The 19,204-nt window shown below is 41.4% G+C and overlaps 1 protein-coding gene across 2 annotated transcripts in view; it reads left to right on the forward strand.

The window, feature by feature from the left end:
* FBXW4 (F-box and WD repeat domain containing 4) overlaps positions 1 to 19,204 on the forward strand; it is an 83,334-nt gene that overhangs the window by 10,769 nt on the left and 53,361 nt on the right. For both annotated transcript variants that reach the window (XM_027529058.1, XM_027529060.1), the window contains exons 2-5: positions 6,574 to 6,669; positions 9,746 to 9,931; positions 10,367 to 10,499; positions 16,288 to 16,382. In XM_027529058.1, coding sequence (XP_027384859.1) covers positions 6,574 to 6,669; positions 9,746 to 9,931; positions 10,367 to 10,499; positions 16,288 to 16,382 — 510 coding nt within the window. The remainder of the gene's footprint in view (positions 1 to 6,573; positions 6,670 to 9,745; positions 9,932 to 10,366; positions 10,500 to 16,287; positions 16,383 to 19,204) is intronic.

A 19,204-nucleotide genomic window follows, 5' to 3' on the forward strand; every position in this document is an offset into this window, starting at 1 on the left:
AGCAAAAAGAGCAAAGAATTGAGAAAATGTTGAATTAAAACTCCAAGCCCCAGGCATCATTTTGCATAGTCCTGTCCCCGCTCCTTAGCCCAGTGCCCCTTGAGATGGCCTTGTTCTGTGCTTGTGGACAGATACCCTCCTCTCCTGAATTCCCAAGGCAGCAAGATGTTATATTTATGGAAATCATGTCAGTCAGCAGCAGGTAGGTAGCATGCATGGTATCAAGGGGAATCAAACTTCCAAGGTGAGCCAGAGAGGGAAATTGATTTGTGATCCAGGAGGTTTCTGATCTCAGAGACTGTGTGGCTATGACTTCTCTAGTATACTCACACCTCCCCCCTTCATCCCTCAGCCATTTTTCTTCAAATTCGGTTTATTTGTTTGCTTTTGGTTTGGAGTGTGAATGAGGAGAGGTGAAATGAAAGGGAACTCTAGATAACTGCCTAGATTAATTTCTGTCTCTCTGGACTCACTGTTGCCAAGATTCTAAGGGGCCTGATAGCTTACTGTGGGTGCATGTTGTGTTGTTTTTGTTTAAAATAGGTCATGCACCCAGGAATGCAGTCGAACTATAATGGTGACTAAGTGCCGGAAAGCTGAGAGGGAGGGGGGCCAAGTGGAAAAATGAGCCTGAGGCAAGAGAAAAGAGGGCTGGGAAAATGGAAGTTCCACCAGGCCCACGGGCCAGGTTAGAGATTTCTCCATGCATTAACAGCTGCGCCAGAGGTTTATTTACAGGGCACTAATCATTTTGGGGGGAGCACCCCCACTTTACACCACTAACTGTCAAAGGAACAGCCAACCAGAGAGCGTTTCTGGGATGGGAAGCAAGAGTCCCTGCTGAATTGCCAGGGGCACGTGCTCCTGTCTTTTCAATCTCTTTGGATGCCTTGTTCTACCAACTCCCTTTAACTAGGCTGTGATAGGTCCCCACAGGGAGGGAGGGCTACTTGTTTTCAGAGAGAGAAATTTTTTTTTTATTCCTCCTGATTTTTCAAGTGCTAAAGCCAGTAAGAATATACATATGATTTGGCCACCAACTAGGTAGGGAAATTAACCGTCAGGAAGAATCGAACAAACAAAAGGGATTTAAAAAAAAAACTGTGTTAAGCTGCTTTTAGCAGAGTGGTACTGTTTCTCACTATTTCTCAAGTGAAAGCCAAGTGGAACATTTTTTTAGAGTTGAAATTTGTTTTGAAGGGCCAGAGCCAAGTACTTTGATTATGTTGTTGTTTGTGGGAGAGGATGCCTGCACCTGCCGCTTGGTAGCAGCTTCTAAAGTTCAACTTTGAAAGTTTCTTGCTGCTGTGATCAGGCCCTCAGGGCAGTGTTTTGTTTGACCTTTAGTAAAGTGTCACCAAATGGCATTTAAGTGACCAGGGAGATGAGAGAAATATTGTCCTTATCCTAATTCAGGAAGTATATTGATTCTTTCCCCTTTATTTCCTTCTTGTATGATCCAGAATATTCAATTTTTGGTTTCACCTTTACCTACTAACTTAGAGCTAAAACTGAGGACCATAAAAGACAGTTAACAGGATGGACCAAAACAATTGAAGTGTTAGTGAAAAAGATTAGACTTGCTGTTAAACTTTATCTCCAAGTCTGTCCCAGATATGAAAGAGGAGATTGTTCATAGCTAACCTCAGTTTTCTAACCATCTAGCAGTAGTGTAGATTGCTATGTAGAGATGTGAGACTGAAGACTGTGTTCACCCAGTGGACGAATTCAGTAATATATTTGAGCTTTAACATGTGTGTACCCAAATCCTAATCATTCAGCCTGACTTTAAAAGAATAATTTCTAAGAGATGTAATTAAATTAGAAAAATAAATGATTATTAGATTAGCTATAGTGATGTTACCATTTGTCAATATAAACTACTACTGTATATAAAAAATAAATAACCTTTTTCATAGTGATTTGTAACTTATCTGTTATTTTGTGTTAGTTGTCATTTTAAAACATCACAATTGCATGAAATACTGTCCTTATTTCATATGTGCAGAAAATGGACAATAGAAAAATTAGGTAACCAAGGTTGTAAGAGGCAGGACTGGGGCTCGGATAAGTTTCCTACATTTGCATACTGTGCCTGTCTCACAACTTCATTTAATCTATTAGTTAAATGAAACTCAATAAAAAGGTTAAAGGTAAAATGAAAAGACCAAACTATCAACAGTTATGTGATGCATATTAAAAAGAAATACTCACTTCCTAAAACTCCATCTGTTTACCTCTTCTGAGCTCTTTATGGATACATAGTTTTATGTAGTGTTTTTATAAATTAGACTTTATTTTAAAATTACCACTATTGTTATAGTAATATCCAAAATGTTTTGCAGTGTTCACATTTGTCATTTCTCATAGCCATATTTATTCTATTGCATTAGTATACCATTTCCCCCCACAGATAGACATTTGGGCTATTTCTAGATTTTAGCTATTTCTAGATTTTAGCTCTTAATATACGGCTATAACTACAAATATCTTTGTAAAAAATATTTTTCTTTTGAATTATTTCTTTGTGAGACAGTGTTGGGAATGCTGGGTCAGAAGCTGTCCTGTAACAACTTTTCTTGACAGAGTTCCTTTCTGGAAGACTATACTAGCAAGCCACCAGCAATATGTAAACAAACCCAAACCCTTTTATCAAACCAAAGCTAGCATGTGATTTTTCCACTTAATAGATGTGAGGTGGTACTTTATTAATTGTTTTAATGTGCATGTTTGTAAACTCTTATTGTTTCAGGATGTTTCTGCAGTGTTTATCATGTGAACACTGTGTGCCTGTTCTTATCTGCTATTGGATATTGATGACTGGGTATCGGAGACAGGCTGTTATCCTGATAGATTTTTATCAGTCCCCTAAAAGCTTTAGGGATAAAACTTGTACTCATAGCATTAATTGTTAGCCTTCCCCTACTATGTTACTTTCATTTTGTTCTTTTTTTTCCTTCTATGCAGTATGTAAAATTTAAATACTTAAAAACCTTCTAGTTAAAATCTTTTAAATTTACTCTTTCATTTTGGGAAAATATACATATGAGATGAGAATTTTTGCTCTATTGATATCTATCCAGTTTTATCAAGAGCATTATTATTTTAATGAATGTTTTTATCTTTACCAAAATATTACATTGTAGAAAAATTGGGAAATAACATAAAAACACAAAGAAAAAAGTAAAAACACCCAAAGTTGACTATTTTAGAGTCTATTCTAGGCATGTATATTTTTCTTCTTTCCTTTCTTTCTAGTAAGGCTGGGAGATGTTATACAAACCCAACAGCCCTAATTAAGTAGTGATTTCTTTCCTTACTTTACTTTGTTGCATATTAAATTCATATCAGTTTGGATCGTTTCTGGCAAAGATTGACATGAAATAATGGATATATAAAAATCAAAATGTCTACATGGAAAAAATACTATGAAGTAAAATAAAATAGTAAATTAGGAAAAGATTGACATCACAGAATATATAAAGAGCCTTTACAAACACACAAGTAAAAGACCATAAGCCTAATTGGAAGAGGAACAAAGAACATAGATGAGCATTTCGTAGAAGAAATGGCTTTCAGACATGACCAGATATATTCAGTCTTAGCCATAATTAGAAAAAATACATGTTTGAACAACAGGGAGGAATCTTTTTTTGCTTCTTAGAATGGCAAAAGATAAAAAGAAATTTTAAAAGTTTTAAAGGAAAGATATACCCATCTGAATGCAGAGTTCCAAAGAATAGCAAAGAAAGATAAGAAAGCCTTCCTCAGTGACCAATGCAAAGAAATAGAGGAAAACAATAAAATGGGAAAGACAAGAGATCTCTTCAAGATGTTAAGAGATACCAGGGGAACATTTCATGCAAAGATGGGCACAATAAAGGACAGAAACGGTATGAACCTAACAAAAGCAGAAAATATTAAGAAGAAGTGGCAAGAATACACAGAAAAACTGTACAAAAAAGATCTTAATGACCCATATAACTATGATGGTGTGATCACTCAGCTAGAACCAGGCATCCTGGAATCTGAAGTCAAGTAGACCTTTGAAAGCGTAACTATGAACAAAGCTAGTGGAGGTGATGAAATTCCAGCTGAGCTATTTCAAGCCCTAAAAGATGATGCTGTGAAAGTGCTGCACTGAGTATGCCAGCAAATGTGGAAAACTCAGCAGTGGCCACAGGACTGGAAAAGGTCAGTTTTCATTCCAATCCCAAAGAAAGGCAATGCCAAAGAATGTTCAAACTATCACACAATTGCACTCATCTCACATGCTAGCAAAGTAATGCTCAAAATTCTCCAAGCAAGGCTTCAGTGGTACGTGAGCTGAGAACAACCAGATGTTCAAGCTGGATTTAGAAAAGGCAGAGGAACCAGAGATCAAATTGCCAACATCCATTGGATCATAGAAAAGGCAAGAGAATTCTAGAAAAACATCTACTGCTTTATTGATTATGCCAAAGCCTTTGACTGTGTGGATCACAACAAACTGTGGAAAATTCTGAAAGCGATGGGAATATCAGACCACCTGACCTGCCTCCTGAGAAATCTGTATGCAGGTGAAGAAGCAACAGTTAGAACCGTATGTGGAGCAACAGACTGGTTCCAAATAGGGAAAGTAGTACATCAAGGCTGTATATTGTTACCCTGCTTATTTAACTTCTGTGCAGAGTACATCATGTGAAATGCCGGGCTGGATGAAGCACAAGCTGGAATCAAGATTGCTGGGGGAAATACCAACAACTTAAGATATGCAGATAACACCACCCTTATAGCAGAAAGCAAAGAGGAACTGAAGAGCCTGTTGATGAAAGTGAAAGAAGAAAGTGAAAAAAATGGGCTTAAAATTCAACATTCAAAAAATGAAGATCATGACATCTGGTCCCATCACTTCAGGCAATTAGATGGGGAAAAAATGGAAGCAGTGACAGACTTTATTTTCTTGGGCTCCAAAATCACTGCAGATGGTGACTATAGCCATAAAATTAAAAGACACTTACTCCTTGGAAGAAAAGCTATGACCAACCTAGACAGCATATTAAAAAGGTCTGTCTAGTCAAAGGTATGGTTTTTCCAGTAGTCATGTATGGATGTGAGAGCTGGACCATAAAGAAGGCTGAGTGCTGAAGAACTGATGCTTTTGAACTGTGGTGTTGGACAAGATTCTTGAGAGTCCCTTGGACTGCAAGGAGATCAAACCAGTCAATCCTAAAGGAAATCAGTCCTGAATATTCATTGGAAGAACTGATGCTAAAAAAAAAAAAAAAAAAGAACTGATGCTGAAGCTCCAATGCTTTGGCCTCCTGATTCAAAGAACTGATTCATTGGAAAAGACTCTGATGCTGGGAAAGACTGAAGGCAGGAGGAGAAGGGTATGACAAAGGATGAGATGGTTGGATGGCATCACTGATTCAATGGACATGAGTTTGAGCAAGGTCTGGGAGTCGGTGATGGACAGGGAGGCCTGATGTACTGCAGTCCATGGGGTCACAAAGAGTTGGACACAACGAGCGACTGAACTGAAGATCATGAAAAATAAGGAAAGACTGAGAAACTACTGTTAGACCAGAGGAGACTCAGGAGACACAACTAGATACAATGTGGGTACTAGATGGGATCCTGGGAAGATCTGTCCTGTGACTAGTCTTGTGTAAGTCTTCCTGTGAGCATATGTTTTCAGTTCTTTTGAGTAATGGACTGTAGCCTGCCGGGCTTCACTGTCTGTGGAATTCTCTAGGCAAGAATACTGGACTGGGTAGCCATTTCCTTCTCCAGGGTATCTTCCTGACCCAGGGATTGGATCCGAGTATCCTGCATGCAGGCATTCTTTACTATCTGAGCCCCTGTGAAAGCCTCAATTGCTAGGTCATAGAGTAGGTGTATGTTTAGATCAATAATAAACTGCCAGACCTTTTCCCAAAGTGGCTGTACCATTGTCATCTCTCACCAAGAATGTAGGAGAGTTCCTTGTTAGACTTCAAAATATATACATATACAAGGATATTTGGGGGGTATAGTCCTCTCAGTCAAATATATGTTTTATGAATACTTTCTCCCAGACTGTGGCTTGTGTATTCATTTTGATGGGCAGAAAATTTTAATTTTGATAAAATCTAATTTGTTGGATATTTCTTTTGTATTATTGCTTTGTGTGTCTTAAGAAACTATTGTCTACTTTGACTCACAGAGCTATTTTTATATTTTTTTCTCTGACAGCTTTATAGTTTTAGATTTTATGTTTAAATCTGTGATCTGTTTTTAATTAATTTTTTTGTATGGTGTGAGGTAGGGATATTTTCCACATGGCTAGCCAGTGGTGCCAGTCCTTTCTGTTACCCTTGCTCTGTTAGATTGCTTTGGCATCACTATGGACACTGCAGAGCACAGGCTGCTGTTCTCGGCTCTCTTGATTATCCTAATGTGGGAGAGAAGAGTTATCTCTTTCATATCTCCTAACCTCTTCACTTCTATCCAGATATTTTCTGGATGTTCCTGAGTCCTGACTCATAAGCCCAGGGAGTTTTTTGTGGTTGTCAGTGTAGTGACTGGATTATCTCCTCTGTCTGGACATAGGATGGCCAGTGTACCAGTAAAGGAACGAGTGAAGATATCTCAGAACTGGAGGTTGGGGCGCTGCCGAGAGGGGATTCTGCTGAAGTGGAGATGCAGGTAAGTGGCCTCTTGACTCCTTTAAAGCTCCCTGGGACATAAAAGCATACTGGGAATGAAAAATCTAGTCCGAGCTGGAGTATAAATGTGCCTGACTTGGGTGATGAGCCAGTGGTGATTCTTTAAACACCACGAAGGGGGCATCAGAAGGACAACTTTTTTTTTCACATTTGAAAAAAGATTACCCCCCCAAAAATGTACTTTAATTTAACAGAGCCTGTATTTTTATGATTATAAAAATAATAAATGTTTATTGTAGAAATTTGAAAAGAAAAGAAAAAGTTAAAGAAGAAAATAAACTTATCTAAATCCTACCACTCAGAAGTAACCTCTGTTAATACACCTCATCAAAAGAAAGAAATGAAGCCAATACTCCACCTCATCTTGTTTTATAATTTTTTTTTTTTTAAATGTTCTACTCTAGGGAGTTACACCTTCCCTCTTGGCTTCCTGTAGTGCTCTCCCTTACTTTTATTAAAAAGCTAAATAGGATCTGAAGGTTTGGATATATATGTTATAGGAGGCAGAGCTTAGGAAAAAATGGCAGGAGATTTAAATAATGGCTTTGGCACTGCTGATGCCACAGATTTTATACCTCACTGATGCTAAATTATTCCAGTTATTATTTGATTACCAAAAAGTACTCCTTGTTAATTGGTTGGAATGGACAGGGAACAGCATGATTCCACATTCCAGTTGACCTGGAGCTCTGCTCATAGGGCCAGGCAGGCTTCTTTATGTGATGAAGAAGTGTCCAGTTTTGCTTGTATCCAACTTCTGCTGCTTTCACTGACACGAGTTCCTGTGAATTATGTGGTAGTGGTGATGGTAAAGAAACTTGGGAAGAAAGATGAACTTGTATGAGAAAGGGCTTTACCTTCTGCTTCCTATTTGCCTTTTGTTGCCAGAAGGAAGAGTTTATTTCTTTATCAAGGTTTTGTTCCTGATGTCTTTTTGGGCTGGTTTCAAGCAGTGTGGCAAATAAATACGCAAAATGGTTACTAGGCTGCCCCGGGATTCTCCACTGTTCACCTGGCATGAACCTGGTTTCTTATTCTGGGCAAATGGCTATTTACCAGATGGCTCTAAACAGATGAATTCCAAACCCTTCTGTTTGTTGCCCACTTGAGTATGCCACAAACTTGTGCAAGGGCATGTTGAAGAGGAATGTGCATAATGAATGAGAGTGCAGGCATTTGTACACTATACATGTTCCATATAATATATGCACACACTTGTTAAAATCTCATGTGCAGAAACTAGTTGCTACAAAGTCCAAGCTGCATTTAATGGTCCGTCAAGTCAATTTGCAGAACTTTTGTACATTCCCATGACGCTTGTATTAAGGAGTCCGGGGAAGAAACACAGCCCAGTTTGCTCAGACATACTTGGCAGTGGAAGATGGTGTCTCTATAAATGGGGATGAATCATCTGTCCCTATGCTTTGCTTGGGACATGGTAGCTCCAGGACCCTGCTGTGGTGTAGGACAGTCTGTGGGGATGTACCTTGGGAAAGGAGCTTAGTCCCCACCAGAGAGCATGGTGTCTGGCAGAGTCCTCTTTGTTTTTAAGGCTTACTCCATGCCATGGGACTGGTCTGTGGCTTCCAGTGTTTCTTCTTCCTGCCAGATTGTGGTTAGAATCTTTTAACTGTTTGTGGATTTCTCTTATCAGCTTTCTGTGAGAGCCAATCATTTCTCTGTAGTCACTGAACTGTAGTATACTGCTCTGCAGCTGTGTTTTGCCATTGCCACACTTAGCCTCTAGTACAGAAACTTAGATATCCTCTGAGAGGATCTAGGTATTTAATCAATACATTAGCATCCTTTCCTAAACGGCTTTATTCCTTTCACTTAAAAGTGGCCCCTTTGCTCTAGTAGGACAAGGGAATGGGGCTTCCCTAGGCTCACTCTTCTCTTTTCTCTATCACACCCTAATTGATCTATTGGGAAAAAGGTGTGTATGGGAGTCTTAGAATCTTGAAACTTACCACTTAATCTTCAGATCAGTGAGGACACAGAATGAAAATTATTTCATCTGAGTGGAAGGTTTCTTTTTGCTCTTCCCCACCCCTCAATTATTGCTTTTTTTTGGTGGGGGGGGGGTGCGGTGCTCTGTCTACTCAAAAGAAGTCTGTAGGTAGCCAGTAATTCAAGTCTTAAACATTCTCCATTTATTTATTTAGACACCATGGGTAGCTGGGCTTCCCTGGTGGCTCAGACGGTAAAGAATCTTCCTGCAATGCAGGAGACCTGGGTTCCATCTCTGGGTCGGGAAGATCCCTTGGAGAAGAGAATGGCTCCCACTCCAGTATTCTAGCCTGGAGGATTCCAAAGACAGAGGGTCCTTGCAGGCTACAGTCCATGGGGATCACAAAGAGTCAAACACAACTGATCAGCTAACACTTGACTTTCACGTGGGTAGCTAGGGGGATAGTTCCCTGACCAGGGATTGAACCCCGGGGCCTTGGCAGTGAAAGTACCGAGTACTAATCACTGGACCACCAGGGAACTCCCAAGCATTCTCCTTTTGAAAGTGACTATTTAATGGGTCTTTTATTCTGACTTTGCAAAGAAGATAAGTAAGTAAATGAAAGTCGCTCAGTCATGTACAACTCTTTGCAACCCCATGAACTATATACAGTCCATGGAATTCTTCAGGCCAGAATACTGGAATGGGTAGCCTTTCCCTTCTCTAGGGGATCTTCCCAACCCAGGGATCAAACCCAGGTCTCCCACATTGTGGGTGGATTCTTTACCAGCTAAGCCACAAGAGAAGCCAAAAGAAGATAGGGTCACCACAAAGCTTAATCACTCTAGTTTTCTAGGGAAATAATGATAAAGAAGATATTTCTAGGGAAATAGTGATAAAGAAGATAGGGTCACCACAAAGCTTAATCACTCTAGTTTTCTAGGGAAGCCTAAGGGTAGGTGTTAGTTTTGAAGGAGGGGAGTGAGATATAGACTTAGCCTTACAGGTAAAGCTAAGTTGGGGATTGGTCAGCCTTTCTAAAGACTGAAGTTAATTTTCCTGCTATATCTTGATGATCCTTAAATTTTGTTTTTCATCTCTGCAGTCAGATGCCCTGGATGCAGCTAGAGGGTGATTCTCTGTACATATCCCAGGCTAATTTCATCCTGGCCTATCAGTTCCGCCCAGATGGTGCCAGCTTGAACCGGAGGCCCCTGGGAGTCTTTGCTGGACATGATGAGGACGTTTGCCACTTCGTGCTGGCCAACTCGCATATTATCAGTGCAGGGGGGTAAGTGCTGCAGGCTTCTCCTTCCTTCCTCCTCAATATTCTTCAGAGACCTTCTGCCTGCCTCTGACTTTTCTGTCTCTACTCCAAAAGGATGAGTAGGGAGACTAGAAGAAGGGGTAATGTTTTTTTTTTCCATTTAAAGCGGGTACTTAATAGGGTAAGCTGGAAAAGGAAAACAGGAAGAACCTTTAATGAAAAGGGAAGCTGGCTTTGATACTCTCAAGAGGGAGATTTGTTTTGTCTCTCAGCTTTCTTCAGCCCCAAGTGTACTGAAGAAGTAAAAGTATCTAGAAACTCAGCACCTTATTGGGCTGAATTGCCTAAAGCTTAGCAAATTGGAAGTCATTGGAGATTTGGGCTGTTTCTATAGACTTGTTCTCTTCCTGCAGAGAAAGTAATTGGCTCTCAGGGGTTGGTTTCTTATTTTTCTCCTAGAGATGGGAAGATTGGTATTCATAAGATTCATAGCACCTTCACTGTCAAGTACTCAGCCCATGTGCAGGAGGTGAACTGTGTGGACTGCAAAGGGGGCATCATTGTGAGTGGCTCCAGAGACAGGACAGCCAAGGTGAGAGCTCCTCCTTACATACTGCTATTCCCTCCTGTCTATAGGGAGTGGGGAAGGAGGGGGTGGATAGGAGCTTGAGTTTCAGGATTGGCGGAGGGCATTGAGTTGGGGCAGCAGGGGAACGGCACAATAAAGAACTCACTTATGTGCCTCTGGCATGCAGCTTGCCATGCCAGGCTGTGTCCCTGCCAGCTGGCCTGGGAAAGGAGTGGACAGTGGCTGGGAAGTTTGCCACTCACTTGAAATGTGGCGTGAACTCAAAAACACAGGGCCTGGCCAGCTTTTCCTCCCTGAGCTGAGTTTCCTCAAGTTTGTGGGTTGAGTTCTAACCCCAATATTTTATTTTAAAATCTCCCACCTTTTGCTCACTCTGTGTTTGGGAAGGTTAATTTTTTACCACCTTGTTTATAAGGAATCGGGCTGATAATTAAAATGTGTTTTTACTGCTTCTCTGGAGAGTGATGTGGTTAGTAAGCAGTGGAAAGACAATGAGAGGAGGGCATTGTTTGTTGTGTCATTGCCAAGTTGCCTGGTCTAAACTCAGACATCTGCCGAGGCCCAACAGAATGAGACTGATAAGTAGCATGACCCCTGCTTTATGGACTCAGCTCCTTCATGTCTGGGTTAAATAGGCTTCCATATGTAAGACAGAGAAGAACTTTCTCCATCTGTGTCCATCCCTTGCCAGGGCTCATATATGCCTGGTCCTTTGGGGAGGCTGTGGGAACTTTGCTGACAATTCAGGTGATGGTGCAGGAAGCTTGATAGGTTCTTGCTTGTGTGTTTCCCAGAGTCTGGAGACTCCACATTGCTAACAGGAGCAAAATGCTTGTCCATGTCAGCTAATGGGGCTCTAAGACACATGGGGCAGAGGACTCAGGAGAGAGAAGTTGCAGTCTTTACTAACTTTTCTGACTCCATGTTCTCTTTACTGATTATACCTTCATGTAAAAATGTTGCTAATTTATGTAAAAAGGACTAAATATGTTCCTTTCTATTTATGGAAGTTTCTCCTCCCTTTGCTCATTTTTTTCTTATACTTTGTCTTCTGTCCGAGAAATGTGCTCATCAGCACAGGGAGCCTGAGAAAAATTCAGAAAATCTTTCAAACCAACACGGAAACTGAATTTCTTTTATCCGAATCCTCCACCCCAAACATTTCACATTTCTGATTGGTCACCATCTTTGTACCATTCCTTGCAAAAAAACTAGCCTTAATTTTGCTATACTTCTCAGAAGACAGTTTTCTTAGAAACCTTTTGTACATGTGTGACCTAGATATTCTTGTCTCATTTTAGCATTTTATTGTCATGGCTTCAAGGTTCTCTGTGAAACCTTCAATGATATCTCTTTCTTCCATCCATTTCTCTGTAGTCTGCCACCCAGAGCAGTATACAACTAAGTTTTATGACCATATGTAGCAATTCATGGTATAGACTGATTACAGTTGAAGATTGACAGCAATTTTACTTGGAATATTGGGTTAGTTTCATGTTTTAAGTACAACTATTTAGTGTTTTAGAGTTTTTAAGCATTAAAATCAGTACTCTCTAATTCTCAAATTATCACTACAGTACATTCTTATTCCTTTTGAAGATTTCTTTTTAGTCAGTGACAGAATTCTTCCCTTGGTTCAACTCCAGGAAGCTAGTCGGCTATTTTGGGGGTTCCCAGTGACCTCTAGGCCAGCTCATCTTTTCTGGCTTTCAATAGCTGCTTCTGTCCCCTCCTTCTATTGCTGTCTTTGCATTTAGCCACCTTCATCTTCCTGGACCATTTTCATGTTACCCACAGTTAGCCTTTTATAACTGACTCTCCATTTCTTTTTGGTGACATCTGTAATTCTCCAGCTGCTTCTACAGGTTTCTAAAACCTGGACCTACATAAGAACTTAGTCATGTTCATCTGTAAACATCTGTAGACCCCTGACCCTGACCCAAGTTTCAGAATTACTGTGACTTAGCTTGGATTGCCTCTCTGGACTGACTTTAGTGAGACTGGCTCCATCCTGAGATGTGATAGAATGGTAGCTTACATTCCTGCTGGGTCTGGGCCAGGACTGATCATTTGTTCATTTTTTTCCCTTTTTTCTTCATTCTGATAAGTGCCTACTCTATGTGAGGCTTCAAAGGGGAAGAAGATAGTCTTTCTTTAAGGGGAACTGAGACTGCATGCACTAGCTATGAAGCTGGTTGGAAGTGGCCAAGTTTATGAAGTTGTAAGGCTCTGGGGAAACGGCCAGAAAGTTTTGAGTTTAGAGGGTTCACATCTGACTTGGAAGGGGAGATTTTATGAAGGAGGGGACATTTGAACTGTTGTTTTTATTTTTTATCTTTTAGGTATTTTTCAGTGCATAGGTTTGCTTTTTTTGTTTTATAATAACACAGAATGTACAGGTACTGTGCTAATAAGCCCTTTACATTTATTCATTTTCTCATTTTATTCTTTAGTGTAATTTTCCCCCACATAATTATGGTCATAATATATCTATTTTTAAAATTAATTATTATTGGAGTATAGTTGATTTACACTGTCGTGTTTCTGCTGTACAGCAAAGTGAATCAGTTATACATATACTTATATCCCCCTTTTTTTAGATTCTGTTCTCATATAGGTCATTACAAAGCATTGAGTAGAGTTCCCTGTGCTATATATACAGTAGGCCTTTATTAGTTATCTGTTTTTCTTACAGTAGTGTGTATGTGTCAGTCCCAGTCTCTCAATTTATCCTCCCCCCCACGTCCCCCTTGGTAACCATTAGTTTGTTTTCTATGTCTGTGAGTCTATTTCTGTTTTGTAAATAGGTTCATTTGTACCATTTTTTAGATTATACATACAAGTATTATCATATGATATTTGTCTTTTTTCTGTCTGACTTACTTCACTTAGTATGACAGTCTCCAGGTCCATCCAAGTTGTTGCAAGTGGCATTATTTCTTTTGGTATTATGACTGAGTAATATTCCATTGTATGAATGTACCACATCTTTATCCCTTCCTCTGTCAGTGGATATGTTGTCTATTGTGAATAGTGTACAGTGAACATTGGGGTACATATCTCTTCAAATTATGGTTTTCTCTGGGTCTGTGCCACAGTGGTATTGGTAGATCATATCATAGCTCCATTTTTAGTTTTTTAATGAAACCTCCCTACTGTTCTCCATAGTGGCTGAACCAGTTTGCATTCTTACAAAAGTGTAGGAGGGTTCCCTTTTTTCCATACCCTCTCAGCATTTACTGTTTGTAGATTTTTGATGACGGCCATTCTGGCTGGCGTGAGGTGGAACCTCACTTTGTTTTACACTCCTTCCCTGATAGCTGGGCTGGTAAAAAATCCACCTGCAGTGCAGGAGACCTGGGTTCGATCCCTGGATTAGGAAGATCCCCTGGAGGAGGGAAAGGCTATCCATTCCTGTATTCTGGCCTGGAGAATTCCATGGTCTGTATAGTCTGTGGAGTTGCAAAGAGGTGGGCAAGACTGAGCGACTTTCACATAGTGTATCTTATGTATACCCTGTTATGTCTACTTTATTTTTTAAGGTTTTCTATTATTATTATAAATTATTGGTCATCTTTAATGGCTTCACAATGGAACTTATAATTTAATTATTATTTTTCCTATTGGATGTTTATATCTAGCTTTTCCTGTAGTAATAAGAACCACCATTATTGATGCCTAATGCCTGCCAAATACTGTGCTTCTGTGCTAGGTGCTTTACACTTAGCTTCACTTTTCCACACTGCAACCCTAAGAGATAGGCATTACCTCCTGTTTTATACTTGAGGAAACTGAGGCTAAGAAGTTATAAAATATTCCTAACATCAGAGATACATAAGTAGCAACTAGGGTTCAAACCCAGATTTGTCTAATCCTAAAGCCCTTATGAGCTCTTCCTGCTAATGGAGCTGCAGGGAATATTTTTATCATTAGGTTTTTCTTCATTTTAGGATAATTTTCCTAGGATAGAGTCTCAGCATTAGAATTACCGGGTTCAAGACTTTGGTCCTTTTAAGGGTGTTTATACATATTGCCAGTTATTTTATAAAACGACTGTATATATGTCCACTTCCACTGAGTTACATCTTCTCCAGGGATGAGTCTGTTTGGATTTGAGCACTGAAGGTTAAGATGTGATCAGAATGCTCATGTTTTGGTGGATGGTGTGCTTCTGCAGGTCAAGAGGCCACTTTCCCTAGATTGTGCTTGAGAAATTGCAGCATGCTTCTAGAGCCACTCCTGGGAACCAGGAACTTTGTTCTGTGTTTTTTCACAGTGGGATCCATCAGCCTGTTCAGTGAAGGACTCTAGTGAATTCTGGCCTTGAGACGTACTCATAGATTTTATAATCACAGTCTTTAGTGTCTCCCCACCCACCCCCAACAAGAACCTGTCTCCTCGGTAGTTTGCATCAGGGAAGAGGCAAACTTCTCTTCCAAGCTGAGCCGATCTGAAAGAGGACATTAAATGCATTTAGTTACTACCAAAGTGACCTGATCCAAAAGAATGAGCCAAAATCATGACATTCCAGGAAAAGTTGTGTTATTGACCATTGTTTTCTGCCCTTCTTCATTCAGTATCTTCTTATTAAATTTATTTTCTTTTCCCTACGTTGGGAAAAGTAACTCACACCCTCCTCCCCCTATCATAGACACACAAAACCTAAGAAACACTTTCTCCGTTTTAGAGAAGAGATACGTGATCCTAAGAAGTCAGGACCACCCCCACTCCATCACCTACCCCTTAAACTCAAGGAATGTTTCCTGAGAGTTCTTCCATCTAAGGTCCTGACTGACTTTCGTGTGTTCCCCTTATAGCACCACAGGGACCTTGAGAGGTCACTGATCCATCTGGCTGCCTCAGGATCCCTCCTCGGTTGCTGTCTGGGGACAGCCGTTTACATCTGAGGTTTCCTCTCTGTTTGGTTAGAGGCTTAGTCCCCTGTGTGTGTCATCTAGGGTAGGGTGCGGTGAGCGGGCCTTGTGCTTAATGGGAGATTTCTAAATGCACTGACCACTGAGAGGGCTCTGTGAGTGTTGATTAGAGTTAAGCCCAGAGTGGCTGCTAATGTACATTCCTGACTGATAGGGACCAGATAATGTGCTCCAAGCAATATTTTTAACCTGTAGGAGATATGGAAGCTTAAAAGAGTTAAGCTTTTTTGCTACTTTTGGTGACACTAGGTGCTAAATTCCCTGCTGACATGAATAGCGCTGGATTCTGGGTATTATCAACAAACAAACAACAACACACCACCTTCCCACTTTGAAGTCCTCTTCTTCCATTCTTCTTCCGTTGGATCTTTCTCTTTTATTCCTGTCTCTCTAATTCTACTCTAATTCTGTCTCTGTCCTCTCTTACTGGGCCTTGATGTTCTTCCGTCTGTCTACCTCTCTAAAGTAAAATCTTGGTGATAGATAGGAAAAGGAAAACCCACAAACACAGGGAGGTTACTGAGAGAGGTGAGCCTCCCCTGCTAATGCTTCTCAGTCGGATTCCAGTTGAGGAATGTGAAACCGATTCCCTAGTATAGAACTGGCTGCTGCTTAAGGGTTCTCAGGTGGAAGTGAGAGGGTGGTTAGGATTCGGAGCTGGTGTCTGTCCAGGTTAGGTAGGTAAGGCAGAAGCTGGAGAGGCCCCTCTGTGCTCCCCAGAGCTGTGTGTGTGCAGGACACAAAGATTCTCCATTCCCCCACCCGCTCGGGACAGGGACTCCACCTGGTGCATCTTTCCAGCCCCCCCACCCGATCCCAGGCAACGCCAACGAGAGCATCTCCTCTCCTGTTTCCAGGTATGGCCTTTGGCCTCAGGCCGGCTGGGGCAGTGCTTACACACCATCCAGACTGAAGACCGAGTCTGGTCCATTGCTATCAGCCCATTGCTCAGGTAAGGGAGATGTTTTGGGGTATGGTTTTGTCTTGTGAAATAATGTTTTTATTTTACAAGGCAGGTGGGCGTCATCAGGAGAGGCTTGGGGCCCATGTCCACTTGGGCTTGTGTGCAAAGTCATGTTTGTGGAGTAGATTCATTGACAACTGTAGCAGAAGTGCCGGTTTTGATGGTGGCTTTATCCTACCCTTTGGCCTAACTGGTGTTTGTCTAGTTTTACCCATGACTAAGCATCCTGACTTCTGCTTTCTAGACTTTCTTAAACCGAGGCAGAGCCTCTCCCCAAGCAGGGTACATAGACACCCTATCTGCACCTGCTCTATCAGAGTGTTTACCTGGTGTCTTCTCCCACTTCCTTTACCCTTCACTCCCCTCCGAATGATCAATGGGACAGCTGTAGGGCTGACACCCTCCAGCGTCAGGTTTAAGTCAGTCACTTGTTTTAGGAGAGAGTTGGTCTCCCTCTTTGCTCAGCCCCCTTCAGCCTTTTTCTTCTCACCCCAAGGAGCCTGCACCCCTCCTCCTGCCCCTTCCACAGCTCTCTTTCAAACTTTTTTTCTTCCTAAAGAATTAGAGCCGATTAGCCACGTCATTAATTCTTCAATTTGACGGCTGATATAGCAGGACCTGAAACACATTGCTGACCTCAGAGCATGGAGACCCCGTTCCTTAGCATATTGACGATGAGAGAAGTTAATTAAAATTCCACAGAGCGAAGGTGTCGGCTAACCTATAAACCTGTCGCTGTTTGGAACAAATCATTCTAGCAATCCTCAGAAAAAGGGAAGGAAAGAGCAGCGGGGAGTAGAGAGGCCTAAGTGTGTGGGAGCCAAGGGTGGAAAATGGAGCTGCTGGGCTCTGGCCCCTCCTCAGTTTCTTCCTAACGCTGCCCCCTTTAAAGCCAGTTAGCCAAGCTTGTGTGTCTGTGGGCTGGATATTTATAAGGGCGGGAAGGGACAGGTGGGCTGGTGACTTCATCTTGGTGCTTACCTGAGGACTTATGCTGGCTTCAGTAGATGGGTGGGCTAGGGTGTGATTGGTGGTAGAGGGATGCTCTTCAGGATGGAGATGGCCCATGTGCTTCCTGCACGTGAATTCAGGCCAAAGACATGTACAGGCTCCTCAGCATCCCCATCTTCGTGTTCCTCTACTTCTGCCACCTCCTCTGGAGTGTGTTAGGCTACCTGTTAACAGGATAGAGCGTGGTAGCTGTTGAAGATGATGTTGATAAGAGAGGTTGAGGACAGAGTCTGCCTTTGTCACTAAGTAGTTTTGATCACAATAAACTGACTTTGGGTTTTGTTTTTGTGTTTTTGGCCACAGCTTGGAAGCTGGATTTGAGGAAAGATCTAGCTTCTTAATATTACTAGCTCTGCTGTATAACCACCACTGCTACCAGCAGCTAACATTCATTAGTCATGTGTTCTATGCCAGACCCTCTGCCAAGTCCTTGATAGGCCCCATCTTTGAAAACTGAGGTCTCATGTTTTCCTTACATTCTCCCTAAGAGTCTTCTTGGTGTCCTTACATCTTGTCTTCTTGGTGTGCTTTCTTGCCCCGGGATGATTCCTTCATTCACTATTGAGATGAACTTTTCCCCAAGTCCACAAATGATGTTTTGGACTATTTTAAAAAGTAGTTTGCATTTAGGATATTGTTGTTGTACTAAATGACCAGAGTATATGTTGGTATTCTCTCTGCTGCTTTTTGTCTTACCCCCAAAATATATTGGGATAGGGATTTTTCATCTTAAATTAGATCAATTTCTTCTTACTATGTCAGTGAATCTGAATCTTTCAGTAAATTCATCCATTTTCCCAATCTGGAAAGACATTGCCTCCTAGGTGGAGGGCCTGCTCTGCGAATCTGGAATTCTGCTTTGCCACCGGCAGAGTGGCCTTGGGTAAATGCTTGAAGCCATGGTTTCCTCATCTGTTAAATATGAATACCATTTCTTTCATAATCCTTACTAGGTTATTGTGAAGATGATCTGAAATAATGAATGTGAAAATACTCTACAAAGCTTAAAGGGCTAGAGTCTTATGTCAGCCAGAATATCTCCTGCCTGGTAAAGCATTTATTTAGCGGCTTTGACTGCTCTCATGTCTCACCCTTCCCTTGGGCTTCTCCTGGCCCTCATGGAGTCACACTGCTCTTTTGCAGTCTTCTTAAGGTGAGAACTCAGCAGGAATCTCTTTCCTCTCCTTTCCCCCCGTGAGTTACTGCCCTCCATGGCTGCCTTCTGTTCCCCTCCCGGCCACCTTTCCTATTGAGTGTGGTCGTCAGTGTCACTCATGTGATGTGGCTATGAACCCCATGTGAGGAGCAGGTGGGCAGCAGCCGTCCTCCAGGACAGGTGCTCCTCACCTGCCTGACAGCGACTCATTCCCCCACTGCTCCTTGGTGTAGTGAGAAGGAACCTGGTCATTTGGGAGACCCAGCACATCTCATTCTCTTTCTTCTATTTAAAATAACTTGTCAGAGCTATTCATCATGTTTATCTTTGATGCTGGGACTTATCTGCCTTCTTTTCCTGTGTGTGTACTTAGAAACTTGTAGTATGAAATGTGAAACCTCAAGCCCTAGGCTTAATTTGAGGTGTTCATGCCTGAAAGAAAGCGGGTATTCTGTCCTGTGTCCAAATGTCAACGTCTCCTTCCTTCCTTGACATTGAGTTCTTGATTTGTAAACACTCTTGGAGGATGATATTTAATACCAGTCATGTGCTTAGAGCCACATTTAGGTACTCAAAAAACACAGAAGGAAAGCCAGTAGGCTTCAAGATGGTAGGCAAAGACCTTTCCCTCTTCCTCCTACAT

Source organism: Bos indicus x Bos taurus, chromosome 26 (assembly GCF_003369695.1).
Source record: "Bos indicus x Bos taurus breed Angus x Brahman F1 hybrid chromosome 26, Bos_hybrid_MaternalHap_v2.0, whole genome shotgun sequence".
Classification (NCBI taxonomy): Eukaryota; Metazoa; Chordata; class Mammalia; order Artiodactyla; family Bovidae; genus Bos; species Bos indicus x Bos taurus.